Here is a 15,120-nt window from a genome sequence, read left to right on the forward strand (position 1 = left end):
ATCATTCAGATTTTTGTTCCAGGCTTTCATATTTGTGAAAGTGAGTTAACTTATTTGAACAAAGAAGTTACGATTTGTTTTTTGTTATTTTTTAATGATACTTGTCTTTTTGAGGAAAAGGGAATGAGGATTCAGGCCAGTAGGTAGAGTGTTAGCTAAGCATGCAAGAGGCTCTTAGTCTCCAAACCAACACAGAGTCCCAAATGGTGGCAACCCATAACTCCTGCAGGTGAAACAAGTGACTCAGAATTCCAAGGTCATCCTTGGCTATGCACAGTTCAAGGCCAGCCTGAGCCACATGATGCTCTGTCTGGAAAGAAGAAATTGTTTTATTTAGGAAAAAAAAAAAACCTTAAAGCATCCAATATCTAATAAACCATGAATAGTAAACACAAAGTCTTAAACAAATAAAGTAAAGCATTTAAGGTAGGATTCGTTTTAGGAATTATTGATGATGAAATCCCCATAAAGTCACTGCATTACTTGCTGTAAAGTTCTAGATAGCAACAAAGAAAGGGTTTTAAGTCCAGCATTCTGTGTTTCAGACGTATAGTGCGATTTCAGTCCTGTATTCTGTGTGTATTGAGTGTGAGCTCCCTATCACTCCACCTCTGCTCCGTGCATGCCGTCTTATTCATTTTCCTTTGAGGGAAAACACCCATAAAACTCAAAATAACAGCTAATTATATATATATAGATATATATATAGATATATAGATAGATAGATATATATAGTTGTACACACACACACACACACACACACAGTTTGAAGAGAAACTAACAAAATGCTACCAAAAAAAAAAATCAATGGGGTACTACTAAAATTTAGGAAGCCTTTCCGGTACAGTATTTACACTTCAAGCATTGGCTTATACATTTAGGTTAACATAAATGTGTGTGTGTGTGTGTGTGTGTGTGTACTTATGCATGTACTGCACACTGAGTATAATAAACACTCTGATTCCCGCTCCTGCTTCATTCTACCAAGTCTTACATATTCTAGCACATGGTCCCAGGTGGCCAACGAAATCCCTCCAGCTCCCCATGTACCGGTCACAGCACATTCTTCTTGGTGTGACTGTGTTGGCCACAACTGACAATTCTTGAAGCCTTCGAGGCCCTCATATTTGTCTCTAACCTGAAACATATCTCTGAAGATTGTCCCCTCCTTATCTCTCTATCAAAACTGTAACCTGGGCTGGAAACATAGCTCAGCGGGTAAGAGCACTGACTACTCTCGCCAAGGACCTAAGTTCAATTCCCAGGAATGGTGGCTCACAAGCCCTTCTGGTGTGACTGAAGACAACAACAGTGTACTCATGTACATGAAATAGATTAGATGTTTAACAAAAACAACAACAAAAATATTGTAACCTTCCCTGTAACCCACTTTTAACCTCCAATTATCTTGTTTATTTGCTAATAATGTATTCTTCCTCAAATAACAAGTGAAATAAAATGTTTTGCTATTGTTCTCTCAGATCCTGGTGTTAGAGACTATGTCCAGCTCTGTGTACTCCACGCCAACAACATTTATTATGGACATGGCACAGCAACATAGAGGCAAGCTGAAGTTTCCTATCCTCAGTGGAGTCCAGTCTACTAAAATACTGAAAAGTATTGGCAAGAATTTTAGGCATGCTTGAATAGTACATGATATTTACTAAAAGTTTCTGCTCTCGATTCAGTAATATCTCAGGTCCAGCTGTTATTAAAATCTTTCCATGCCCCAGAAACACCTTAATTAGTAGCTGTTCTCCTTTGGGATATCAAGAGTTCACATTGACTGTAACTTGGGATGGGTACAGCAGGAGATATACTGGCAAACCACAGGGATAGAGGCCAAGGTTCTGTAGGAGAGGCACTTGTGTTTTACCTGATGAATCCAAGGCTTGCCAACCAAGTTTCTTTAAGCACAAGAAAGTTATTTAAGCATGGCTGCATTCTCCTTTCGTGCAGCATTCGGAGGTGTTTTTACCACAACCAGGGCTGCTCAGAGAAACCCCATTTCAAACAACAAACAACAACAACAACAACAACAAAACCACAAATAATACAAAACAAAGTGAGAATAATCTTTTCCAGAGATGAGCACACCAATTGGTTGTCTTATACCTAATGTCCAGTTCTGAAAACATGCACACAGGTAACATTATACAGACTGAGGTTATATTTAGGAATATATATATATATATATATATATATATATATATTTCATGTATACATCTGGATGTAACAACAAATAATAAAAAAAAATCATGCCATGAATTTAGAAGAGAACAAGGAGGTGCATATGGGAAGTTTTGGAAGGGGGTAACAGAAGGGGAAAATGTTATAATTCTATTATAAAAAATTAAAACACACACACACACACACACACACACACACACACACACACACACACGCACACACAAGCTAACGGCCTAACAAAGAAGAAAGGAGCCTGGTTAACTGCAGCAGTAAGGGTCCAAACTATGAAAACACAAATAAATACATTTCTCAGAGTCAGTAGGATGTGTTCTGCTGAAGCACATTGGTTTCAATGTTCTGCACTGTTTAGATTTTAAGGTGTAACAGCACAGCCTATGCTGCAATGTGTGTCTTGTTCCTAACACTACCCCAGTGAAATTATGCAGTCGGTCTTATGCAACATTGCCCAATGTCAGATCAAGAATCCACTTAAGGACTCAGTCCATTGGCAGTATCTTTTCCTATCCTATTTATTTGACCACTTTCATGTTTTAAGTGCATCCTCTCTTCATCCTTATACTTGTGTTTCCCATTTTTATGTCTATATGAAATATTCTTATACAATAAGCACCCTCTTAAAACCAAGTGCATAAAACAAAACTTTTTATTGGGAATGACTTCTCATTCCTTATTATCATGGGATTGGGAAGTCAGTCAATCTTGGGAAGACATTGACATGTTGATATTATTTTTTAAATGTTTATCGATGCATATATATGTATGTATATCTTGTCTATGTGTGTGTATGTACATGAGATGCATGCCCAGTGCCCATGGAAACTGGAAGAGGTCATCAGATCCACCAAAATTCGAGTTAGAGATGATTATAACCTGCCATGTGGATTCTGGGCAGCAAACCCAGGGCTTCTGTAAGTGCAGCAAGTGCTGTGAGTCACCGAGCCTGCTTTAATATTACTTTTATGTTAACACACAAAAAATATAAGATATTAGCTTTAAAATAAATGCCAGGGTGGGGGCATGGCTAGGTGGTGAGGATGAATGACTGTTCTTCCAGAGGACAGGTTTTAACTCTTAGCACAAACAGGTCACCTCATAAACATCTGTCTCTCCAGTTCCGGTGAATCCAATGTACAAACATGCGGCCAAACACCAATGTACATCGAACAAATTTTTCCAAAGCAATATCTCAATTCCTCCTCTCCCTCTTCAGGCCTTTTCTCAGTTGCCTAATCCCTAAAAGCTTCTCAATATTTGGTATTGCCAATCCCAGAAAGGACATAAAACCGTTAAAGTGAACTTCCACAACTCATAAGCAGGTTCTTCTAACTCTAATGCAATCGTTTTACTATTTAAAATGATTGTTTAGTCAAAAGGTTCATTAAGTTTCCTCCCAAGTCTTTCAATAATGGGCTTTGTTTACTCAAGGTAACACAGTCTGAAGGCCACCCTGAAGCTGTAAGGACAAACCAGAGCGGAAAGAAAACTGGACTTCAGTCCTGAGAGAAAATGTCCCAATAGGCAACTCACCTATCTTGTCTTAAACCAGGAATGTGCAAGCCCAGCACACAGGGCTGTAATCTCTGCAAAGAACCACAGGACAAAAGGAAACCTGCAAGTCTTAGCATCTCAGGCAGCTCAACGCCTGCGAACAAGATGAGTTCCTTTCTATCTGAAAGGGGACGGTGCACAGGACGGGGAAAGAGAAGCAGAGAATCGGAGACCTGGAGAGCCACAAATAGCATACAGTCCATCTCTCTGCTCTCCAGCCTTACACAATTCACACAAAACAGCAGGAGAGACTTTAGACCTGACCTTACTGTACATGGTCAACAAACCTGTTTCTATGTAATCCTGGGAATTAATGCAAACAAAAAACGTCACAGAGACTTTACCTTCGAAAATGGTTCCCAGTTCATATCTCCCACTGAAGAAGTGTGGTAAAGAAAACACCAGCGCTCCCAGTCCGATCATAAAGGATGCAAAGGCAAGCCAGCGAGGTTTGTGTCCTCTCTCACCAAAGAAAGACACAAACAGAGACAACACGCAAAAGGAGATGTCGTAGCTCGATGATATCAGGCCGGTCAGGGAACTCTTCATTTCATAGCGCTTCTCGATGGTGGAAATGCTAATATTTACTAGGCCATTTACTACAATACCTGAAAAAGAGCAAATGCCCTGTTATAACGTTACCAGACACCGGGCTAGCAAGCAAAGACTAACACTGCACTTTGCTTCACTGTTTCTTCTGCTATTTTGAAATGTACCAGTAGGAGTTGGGGATTGAGCTCAGTGGTAGAGCCCTTGCCAAGCAAGCGCAAGGCCCTGGGTTGGGTCCTCAGCTCTGAGTGGGGGTGGGGGAGTGGACATGGATGGACAAACAAAACAAAATGAAACAAATGTACCAGCTTCAGAGGTCTCTCAAGTATCAAAGTTAGGCACTCCAAACACACTTCCTCCAAAGTCATTTCGCCTTTCACATTGTACACATTGTGTCTTCCCGTGTGCAACAAAAGCAATACTTACTGTGTACTAACTTAAAGCTATTTGTCTCCATTCACTTTTCTCTAATTACCAACAAAAGTCAGACTGGTAAAATCCCATGGAACTAGTTTGCTAGAGAGTTCTTTTTTTAAAGATTTATTTATTTTATGTATGTGAAAACAAAGTAGCTGTCTTCAGACACACCAGAAGAGGGCATCGGATTCCATTACAGATGCTTGTGAGCCCCCATGTGGTTGCTGGGAATTGAACTCAGGACCTCGGGAAGAGCACTCAGTGCTCTCAACTGCTGAGCCATCTCTCCAGCCCTACTAGAGAGTTCTTAAGTTCATTCAGGACACTCCTCTCCACAAAACTCCTGGGAAGAGTAAGGCAAATAGTACAAGCACACATGTGGACATTACTTCCTGTTTAATTACCGCCTTAGTCCCAGCCAGATTTCTCAGGAACTTCCACTCACCCTGATCTAAGTTCAAGGAGCGGAAGCCGAGATCTCAGGTGTATTTCTTCTAACAGTTTCACAAATACAAAAGCTTCCTTCACCCACTAGGAGATATGGTACTTTGTCCCCTGATTTACCTAGAATCAATGACCCTGGAGCCTTGGCTACTTAGGTGCTGGGATTGTAGGTGGGCATTCCAGGGACATTTTAGAAGTAATATAAACATTTCCTAATATCTACAGTCTGTACTGTTGCTTCATCAAGACTGAGACTGAAAATATACTTCAACAAAATCAATATCATACCTTTCCAGGTCCTAAAATTGTGTTTGCTTGTTGCTCCCTTTACAGACTATAAACCAGTTAGTAATTTGGAGTATGTAAAATCAAATGTGCAAAGCACCTAAAAATGACTTTCGCAAAGAAATAGTTACCTGATGACATGAAACATTTCCCACCCAATCTTCCAAAATACCTACAACCCTAATGAAAAATTAGTCACACTAGGCCAGATGATGCATGCCTTTAATCCCAGGACCAGAGAGACAGAGGCAGGCAGATCTCTGCGAGTTAGAGGCCAGTCTGGCCTACAAAATGAGTCCTAGGACAGCCCAACTACACAGAAAAAAAAAACTTTTATCAACCAACCAATCAATCAATCAATACAGTAAAAATTTAAACAATAAATAAGGTCTAGTCCTAGTCATCAGATGTCACTGGTTTTACAGTAAACCTTCATTTTACAAAAATCTGTAAGAAGATAGCGTTTAACCCTATGAATCTCCAATTCTATATCACACACATTCCAAGAGCATTTGAATTAGCTGAGAAAGAATGCAGACTGTGTCTCTCCTTTGTCATGTAAGAGGATAGAAGGCACCCAGGGAAGTGGGGAAACACCCATTGCCTCTGAGAAATATGTTAAACTCATTCCTTAAGTGATTTTTCTTCTTAATCAAGCATCTATTAATATACAGTGGAAACAGATCTCCCAAGGTTAGTGAGACCCAAAACAATACTCATTCAGCCACTGAAACCTCAACTTGGGCATAAACTAAGTTTCTGGGGTATTTTCTTCTCAGATTATTTCTCTTAAATTAGAGTAAGTGATGCTTTAAACTAACGCAGACACCCCCCCCCCCCGCCAGAGTACCAATTCTATTTGATAATAACTTAAAATAATAGTTTTTGTTGACTATAAAGTCTCTTGGAATAACAGGCATTGCAGAATAAAATTTAAGGTAAAATCCAAGATATATTTTACTTTTTAATTCTATACTGCTCTAGCAAATATCCTTTACTATGTAGGGACAAGGAAAGGAAACCTACTATAGCTAAAATCTTCAGAAAAGGAGCAGAACGGAAGTACTTAGGATCAACAAATATTTACTTAGCACCCGAGGGTGAAGCAACAAAAAAAAAAAAAGAGGCACTGAGTATCCTGAAATAGGGGGGGCAGAAATAAAATAAGAACAGAAGACAAGGGTTGGGGATTTGGCTCAGTGGTAGAGCGCTTGCCTAGCAAGCACAAGGCCCTGGGTTCGGTCCCCAGCTCCGAAAAAAAAAAAAAAAAAAAAAAAAAGAACAGAAGACAAGAGAACTTAGCAGAGAAAGTTTCCAGAAACCCACCACTATCTCTTGGGTTTCATTCCTTTCAACCCATCCTTGACTATTACAAAATAGTTTGGGATTATGGCTCAACTAATACCAAACATGTCTACATACCAAAGGCAGCATAACTTTCAGCATGTCCTTCAGGCTGTCCTACCTTCGGCCCATCCTTCCTCAGATTATCTCCTTTGAATAACTTCCCATTTATTCTACCCCTGGCATTGAAAGCAAACCCGCAACTTCCAACTTCTTTCTTTCTGCTTCCTTTTCTTAAAAGAAAAAAAAAAAAAAAAAAAAAAAGAGCCTCCCCCCGCCCCCCTCCCCGCTACACTCAAGGAAACTCCGTTCAGATTGCAAACTCCAGGGGGGATAAATCTAGGCTTAATCTGTTAGTCCCAAGGGAATTTAAAAGAGCTCCTAGAACAAACAGACACACGATAACTCCTGAGACTGAAGAGCTGATTAAGGTCCACCCTGCGTGGCTGGAAGTCTTTTAAGCCTTTTCTCATTTACTCACCAGACTGCAGTTGTCCCCACATTCTCAAATATCCAGAAAATAAGATTACCCACATCTAATCTATGCTCCATAATTTAAATACTTCTATCCTCGCTCCTCTTGGAAGATCAGTCCACTCCTATTTGCAAAACTTTCAATCCTTCCTCTGTAAAAACAAACAAATAAACAAACAAATCCCTTTCCTAGATCCCAGTAGATAGTACGGTTTTAAAACGCAGACCAGACTACCCGATGACTTATCGTTTTCCCAAAGGAGGAATTCTCATAATCTTCCCTAGAGGAATCCACTCTGCTAAACTGAGGCAGAACACAAAATCTGTAAAAATGCTATGGGGGTTGGGGGTGGGCTAAAATATGGACCGCAGGGAATGTGGTGGACACCCGCAGGCAAGAACGCCTTCAAGTTCCAAACCCAGGTTTAGGGAAGTGGGGGTGGGGGTTACCTAGTCGGTGGGGTTCCCCTGCACCTGCTTCTTCCTCTCCCCAAGCTCGACCCCACCCAACCACCAGCTCAGCCAACGCCCCCAGAAGCTGGCGCTGGACTTTACCTTGCGTTAGGGCTAAGAGACAGTAGTGAAGCAGAAAACCTTTGGGGTTGTTGCAGCGCTGAAGACACTGGGGGTGGAAGTTCCTCCACCCGCAAGGTCCCTCCTCAAGCTCGCTTAGCTGTGACCCCGGCGGCTCATCAGAAGCTGGGAGAGTCGAAGAAGGAGGAGATGGCTCAGTTGACTTCTGGGGATCTTCAGATTCCCGAGGTTGCGAACCCCCATTCTGATTCCTGGAGGCCACAGCAGAGACCTCCACCTGGGAAGGCGACGCAGACGCACGGCGTGGGGTGTCTGGGCTGGAAGGGACGAATGCCGGGTTCTCGACTCCCTTGGAACCCTGCATGGTCAAGAAAGGTTCTCTAGACTCCTGTGTGTGGGTGATCGGCGAAAGGCTGGTTTCTTTCCTGGCTCCGCCCCTGGGCAGGTGACAGCGCCCTAGGGCTGGACTAGTCTCCGCCTCCCCGCCCTCCCCATCTGGCACTTCGCGGCCACCGCAGCTACCGGGACGCTCCTGGAGCTCTGGGTCCTAGGCACCTGGAGGTGTGAGCGCTGCTCTGCGCCACACCAGTTGCCACAAAGGAGGACCGGAGTGCTCTGCGTGGGCGTGAGACCCGACCTCGGTCAGGTGAGAGAACAGAGAGACACTATCTCGGATGCGAGGGCGGCACTTTCGGGGGATCTCTGCGTAGCGTTTTTGTTTTTTTGTTTTTCCTGAGCCCAGGGACCGGGAAGTGACAGAGACTGTGGGAGTCTGTGGGCCAGCTTTCCCCCTGGGTAGGTGTATGAAAGCTGCAAACACAGTTGCATCAGGAGACCTTTCAGGAAAACCTGCTGCTGTTTTCTCCTTTGCTGCTAATTTGAAGCAAGAATCCTGTGCTCCAAGAATCAGGTATATTACTTTGAATTCCATGAACAATAGTACTTTCACTGCCAACCTTCCTAGAAATACATCTTTCCTCACTACCTACATTCACAAGGCAACATAGTGGCCTTTTGGTTTGAGTTTCTCCAAACTGAAGGAGTGACAAAACTTTAAAAACACATCCACGGCATTCTCTGGCAGCATTATTGCAAGCCTAGGGTGAAAAATGATGATCATTGTGTAAATAATGTGTATTTATGAAACAAAAGAAAACTGCTTGGAAGACATTGATACAAGTGCAGGGTTGATACTAATTCCAATCTATGTATTTACTATGTTACTGATCATCAGAAAGTACTTATTTCCTTATTTAGTATTTATGCTAAAGATTGTTGGGAGTCCCAGAGAAGCTCTCAAATATCCCAAACACTGTGCTGCTCACACCCCAATAGGAAGCAATCCCTAAGAAAGCACACACACAGTCCCACATGAGACTACGATAAATTCTCTCGTGAAATTTTTTTTTTTTGATTATACATTCTGTACTTAGTGGGTTGAGTGATTGAGATGTAAGCTCCATGACTTTGAAGAGTCAAAAACTAGCCTCCTGGATTGCCACTGGGCCTGGCAGAGCAGAGACAAGGGCTGCTGTGCTCACAGTTATTGGTCTTTAAATGAGTGTAATGGCCGTTTCACGCGTTGAAGAATCCGTGCCCCAAGGAGAACCAAAAACCCTCCCAAGACAGCACACTGGCAATACTTGTAGGGAACTGGTAGGCCTAATATTTGTAAGGAACTGGAACTCAGTTTTCTCACTCTCTCATTATCTGTCTTTTAATTACCTCAGCCTACATGTAATGTTAGATTACATAATCATTCTCAAAGATCAAAACAAATACTTAGCCAGTGTGTTGACACATGCCCTTAATCCTAGTGCTTGAGATACCGAGGCAGGCGGATCTCTTTTGGGTTCAAGGGCATACGTAGGTCTACAGAGTGAGTTCAAGGACACCTAGAACTACATTGAGAGCTGCCTTAAGAACAAAAACTTCGTGCTTCTCTGCTATGAGGTTTCGAACACAGGAAGTTCCGAATAAATCAGATTGTGGGGGAATTAGCTACGGTATGTAGTTCTCCTAGCCCTCTTCCAAAAGAATTGGGTTTAAAGAAGATATCAGTATAAATAAGTATCATCATGACTTCTGTGAAGTATGAAGGCTGAATTTGTTGAGAGGTGGCTACTTACGTTGTTAATTTGAATAAACAAGTAGAGTAGCAGCAATGGGACACAGGTAATCTACACATGTAATGTATATCTAAGGAGTCTTCATTTGCACAATGTTAGTGCTGGACTTTAGGTCGAAGATTAGCAAAAGGGTTGTTTCGTGTGGATGCTACTAAAACTCTTGCTAACATCATTTTCCTTTGACTTTGTATTCTTTGTGTTGCAAAGACAGAGGGAAGGAGACTGGCATGTTCAACAGAGGTGAAAAATGCTTTTTCTCTTCAGTCATGATGTCTTCCTCACAGTAAATGAAGAGTAACCAAGACATTATATAAGTGTTTTGCCTGTATGTATGTATGTATGTATGTATGTATGTATGTATGTATGTATGTGTGTGTGTATGTATGTATGTATGTATGTCCATGTCTGTGTGTATAACACTAGGTATTAAACCCAAGACTGTGAATTTTAGGCCAGCATCTACCCATGAGCTACATGCACAGACTTAAATTTTTATTTTTGTACAGGATCTCTCCACATTTCCCAAGTTGACCTCAAACTTGGCATCATTCTGCTTCAGTCCTCAGAGTTTCTGGGATTATAGACCTAAGCTACTCTCCCAGATCCATGGAATCTTAACCTAACTGAATACAAGTGAAGAAACACCCTAAGGGCTCAATAGTGTCCTTTATTCGTCTCTTCCATATATGTATTTTACACAATGTATGATTGAGAACAGTGAGAAAAAGATCAGTGCTTATCAGTATTGTTTTACTATTATAATTATACACAGATATATTTGTGTTATAAAAAATGCAACTGTGATTTTTAAAATGTTTTCTTGTTTTCAGGGCTTACCATTTGGTGCTGAATAGGCATTTGGTGTGCTCTCTCTGTAGAAGACATTCTCCTGCTCTCAGCATTCCTTAGTTGCCTGTAGTTCTTTGTGTAGATTTGAGGCCTTGTGGGTGTTCCCCCATCTACTTTGGTATGTCTGTTGTTGCCCGTATTCAGCTCCTGTTTAGACAGTATTGTTTGTGAGATTTTATAGGGCTAGCTTCAGACATTACTAGGAGACAGAGTCTTGTAACAAACTCCCTGATCTTTTGGTTCTTAAAAATCTCTCCAACTACTCTTCATTTGCCTTCCCTGAGTCTGAGGTGCAGAGGTTGTATAGATTTAATACTGTAATTTCACAAAGATATATTTATATTAAAACCATATAACTATAACTTTTAAAATGTTTTCTTGTTGAAGTGTCTCTGTGTGTAAACAGTTAAAGAAAAAGAGGGCTTGAATTTGAAAGACAGTGAGGAGGGTTACATGGGAGTGTTGGGAGGAAGGAAAGGTAAGGGGAAAATGATGTGATTATATTTTACTCTCATACATAAATAATTTTTTAGTTTTGAAAATTTCAAATACATAGAGAATGAAATATGACCAAATGTACTCCTCCTTTCCCTTCCAGCATAGGCATAGTATCCTTCTCCAAGTCTGTCTTTTATTGTTTTCTGTAGCCCACTAAGTCTATTAATATTACTCACTGGATCATGGTACACCTACTTGTGACTGCATCCTCAAAAGGGCATGGTTTACCACTACCAGCAGTTAACAAACCCCAAGTGCTACTCAGACATGGCCCTGGGATCTTGCCTGACTTGATCCCATGGAGCTCTCATTTCTGTCTGTGATATTTCCTGATCCATGATGCATAGTTGTGGGGAAGAATTGCTACAGGTGTTCCATGAGGACTAAACATCCCGATCCCTTGTTCTCCAGTCTGATCGGCTATTGCATCCAACGACTGCTGCCCACTGCAAAAAGCTCTGACTGGAGTTTGAGAACAGATCAGAACTGTTGGTGTAAACGTATTTAAAAGGCAGTTTGACAGCTTGTCTGTTTAGCAGTGCAGCAGACTTTAACAATAGCAGACTCTAGCCCAGGGTCTTTGAGCTTCCAGCAATGGGCTTTTGACTTGAATTTGATGAAGGTGTACCCTTAATCTCTACCATTCAGAGCGATGAAGAATATTGAAGATGACTCCATCGATGAGAGAGAGGAGAAGAATGATATAGATAAACTCATTACATGAATTTGACTGAACAAAACAATGCATTCTATACTAAAGGCAATACAATGGTAACGGTAACATTAAGTGGTATCATAAAGCAATCTGAGGATTTTTCTGCTTGTTTTTAATAAATCTGTGAAACATTTTTATTCAATGTAGATATCTCAGAACCTATTTTTCTGAATTTCTATACATCAAATGTATATATTATATATATATGTGTGAATTCCTACTATATATATTTATATCAAACCAAATAGTAATCTAGGCCAGTTGGACATGTTCAAAGACTAAGTTTGGAGAGGAGGTTGTTCTTTGAATAATGATTTGAAAGGAAAGTTTTTCAGAGTCTGCTTAGGGTCAGAGGAATTGAGACAGATACACACACACACACACACACACAGAGAGAGAGAGAGAGAGAGAGAGAGAGAGAGAGAGAGAGAGAGAGAGAGAGAGAAAAGACACAGAGATGAGATAGATGATAGATAACTGATGACATAAACATGTAGGTACTTAGATGATAAATACATTGTTATAATAGATAGATAGATAGATAGATAGATAGATAGATAGATAGATAGATAGATAGATGGATGGATGGATGGATGGATGGATGGATGGATGGATAGATAGATAGATGGATAGATAGATAATAGGAAAGAGAATGTAGATGCCACACTCTTTAGCAACAGGTTTAAAAGGTTGCTGTTTAAATTGTAGAGATACAAAGAAGAAATGGTCAGAGATGCATCATAAAAGGGTGGGACTCCAAAAGTACATCGAGTTTTAAAGTTCAAGTGTTAACAAAACTATCCTGTGGAAATACCTGACAGGGGTTGCGGGACTTGTTTTTCAGAGTCCCAGTCCAAAACTCAGCAGCTTGATGATAAGAGTTAAGTGACCTCTGTGTAATATACCCATCCAGTTTTCTGTTTTCCTTCTCTGAGCCAGCACCTCAGGGGTGAGGGCATGAGAAAGACATCAGATATGAGTTAGGTTGGACTTCATCTTCCACAGCTAAGACTCCACAGGAATAGGCAGAACATAATAAGGGCTTCTGCTTCAGACAAAAAGATACGCATGCAAAAGAATGCACTGAGGTTCTTCTAGGGTTCTTGGAATTGGCACAAGTATATCAAGAATAGAAAATTACTGTGGGTTCAGTGCGAAGGAAAATTTCACCAATACTACAGTGTTTTGGAATCTATTATCTGGATGTTGAAAGAGAAATAGACTTATTCGTTACAATTCTCGTATTCTTTGCAGTAGACTTAGAAATGTCATCTTTTCCCAGAAAAATCAAGATCACAATACCCTTTTGGATACCTTGGGAGAGGAAATATTGAACACACATGGTCGTATAAAGCTAGTGTTTTCCTATTGCTTCATTCTCATAAAAGTATCACTTGTCTTAAGTACCTATTTTCATAAACGTAGTTTGACAAGTAGGCAGGACTATGCACATTCCTTTCCCTGGAGGTTCTAGCCCCTTCTCTGACTGGCATTAGACTTTAAGCTGCCTCCCGCTCCCTGCAGCAAGAGATGGACAGAAAAATTCCTCTTCATCAAAGATCATTGTTTCAACAGCCTGATAGTTCAAGGGAAGCACAACCTTCATTCCTGTGTAATTGCACTTGGGGAAAAAAAGAGGTTAAAAACAAACAAGCAAAAGGTGAGCTTTATGTGTACAAAAAAATCCTTAATCAAACTTTCTTTTAAATTTGTCTAAGGGTTGTCAGTGACCAGGCAGACATAAAGCTGTGCATTTCAAAAGGTTGTAAAGTAATAGGTACTATAGCTAAAATTATTTACTTGCCATTTTTTGACTTTGTACACTTGGGCCATGTCATTCTGTTTCTTCTGGTTTTCTCTTTTGTATAATGCAACCAGTAACATCTATACCATAAAACAACGGTGTTACAGTAAAATCAGTTAATGGCATGAGCAGAGTGTGAGGCACATGAAAGGGCTCCACTTATTCATGCATTCGTACCACACAGAAAGAAACAGTAATTGAAAATAATATGTAGAGGTGGAAATAATGTGCAAACAGTATGTGCAGAAGATAATTTAAAGGATAATCAACCTAGGTAAGCCCGGCAATTGCTCAAGTAGTGATGATGAAAAAACAGCCTCTTGGTAGAATACTATCTAAGTAGAAATTTAACTGTGAAAACCTTGAGAGCCACATATGCACAACTGTAAAGGAATTCATAAGCTAAGCTGAATTGGAGACTTATATAGAGAATAAACTTCAATTCAGTATTTCCATAAGCCAAAATAATGTCTGCTTTGTAACACTGGGTCTAGGAAACCAAAGGTATGGCCTGTTAAGGAGCTGCAATAAGTTTAGTTACAGAAATGAAAATAAAAGAGAACAATAGCTCAAACAAGTATTAGTAAGCTGCTTTGACTTACCAACCTATGTTGATTTGGGATCCAGGATATCAACAGCACATACACTGTATCCTATTATTTTATAGTTCCTGTATGCCAGGTTAATTCTTCAAAAATAACACCTGAAGTTCTTGCTGTCTCTAATTTTATTCAAACAAGAAGTGTAAGGGTACCTGATTTACAGAAGGATACCCTGAACTCAAATCATATGTAAAAGCAAAGAGTGTTTTATTGTGCAGAAGTCGAGCATGTTGGGGTCTACCATCTAACAGGATGGAGGCACCCATGTGAGTTCACAGGTCCAATCTAAAGCACATTTGGGGAGTTCTGGGAAGAAGGTAGGAGACCTTTCTCTTAAATCTGTTGGCTCCATCTCTAGGGACATTCTGGAACCATTGTTGGGGCAGTCTGGAAACTGTTGCTGGAAAAGTCTGGAAACTGTTGCTGGAGAAGTCTGGAAACTGCTGCTGACCCCATTCAATGTCTTTGTCTCTGACCAGGTGGTGGAGCAGCTTCTGAGACCTGGGGTTTTTCAGGAACTAACTTGCCCAGTTCTTGGGAACAGAGATTCTGGCCTAGTCTCCTGAACTGCCAATTTGAAGCCTGTCCTGGAGTCAGCCTGTCTCAGACTAAAATGGAGAAGGACACTTTCTGGAAGTTGCACATCACATCTGCAGGCACCCAAAAGCCGGGCTCCATTTTCATCTGGTTAAAGAAAGGTCAGAAAGTATTGTTTTA

General features: G+C 40.7%; 1 protein-coding gene and 1 long non-coding RNA gene across 7 annotated transcripts in view; one reads left to right on the forward strand and one right to left on the reverse strand.

Moving 5' to 3' along the window:
- The window catches only part of Slco4c1 (solute carrier organic anion transporter family, member 4C1), a 51,661-nt gene extending 43,465 nt beyond the window's left edge, over positions 1-8,196 (reverse strand). Inside the window, exons 1-2 of one of the 2 annotated variants that reach the window (NM_001002024.2) lie at positions 7,828-8,196; positions 4,104-4,367 (exon numbers count right to left, since the gene is read on the reverse strand). In NM_001002024.2, coding sequence (NP_001002024.2) covers positions 4,104-4,367; positions 7,828-8,170 — 607 coding nt within the window. In that variant the 5' untranslated portion in view covers positions 8,171-8,196. The remainder of the gene's footprint in view (positions 1-4,103; positions 4,368-7,827) is intronic. The other variant, XM_063267565.1, reaches the window with a different exon arrangement.
- The window catches only part of LOC102553020 (uncharacterized), a 33,195-nt gene continuing 26,191 nt past the window's right edge, over positions 8,117-15,120 (forward strand). For 2 of the 5 annotated variants that reach the window (XR_005489347.2, XR_005489346.2), the window contains exons 1-2: positions 8,219-8,452; positions 14,883-15,101. This is a non-coding gene — a long non-coding RNA (uncharacterized LOC102553020). Of the gene's footprint in view, positions 8,717-14,882; positions 15,102-15,120 lie in introns of all 5 variants that reach the window. The other 3 variants (XR_010054882.1, XR_357245.5, XR_010054881.1) reach the window with 3 other exon arrangements.

The sequence above is a fragment of the Rattus norvegicus genome, chromosome 9 (assembly GCF_036323735.1).
Source record: "Rattus norvegicus strain BN/NHsdMcwi chromosome 9, GRCr8, whole genome shotgun sequence".
Lineage (NCBI taxonomy): Eukaryota > Metazoa > Chordata > Mammalia > Rodentia > Muridae > Rattus > Rattus norvegicus.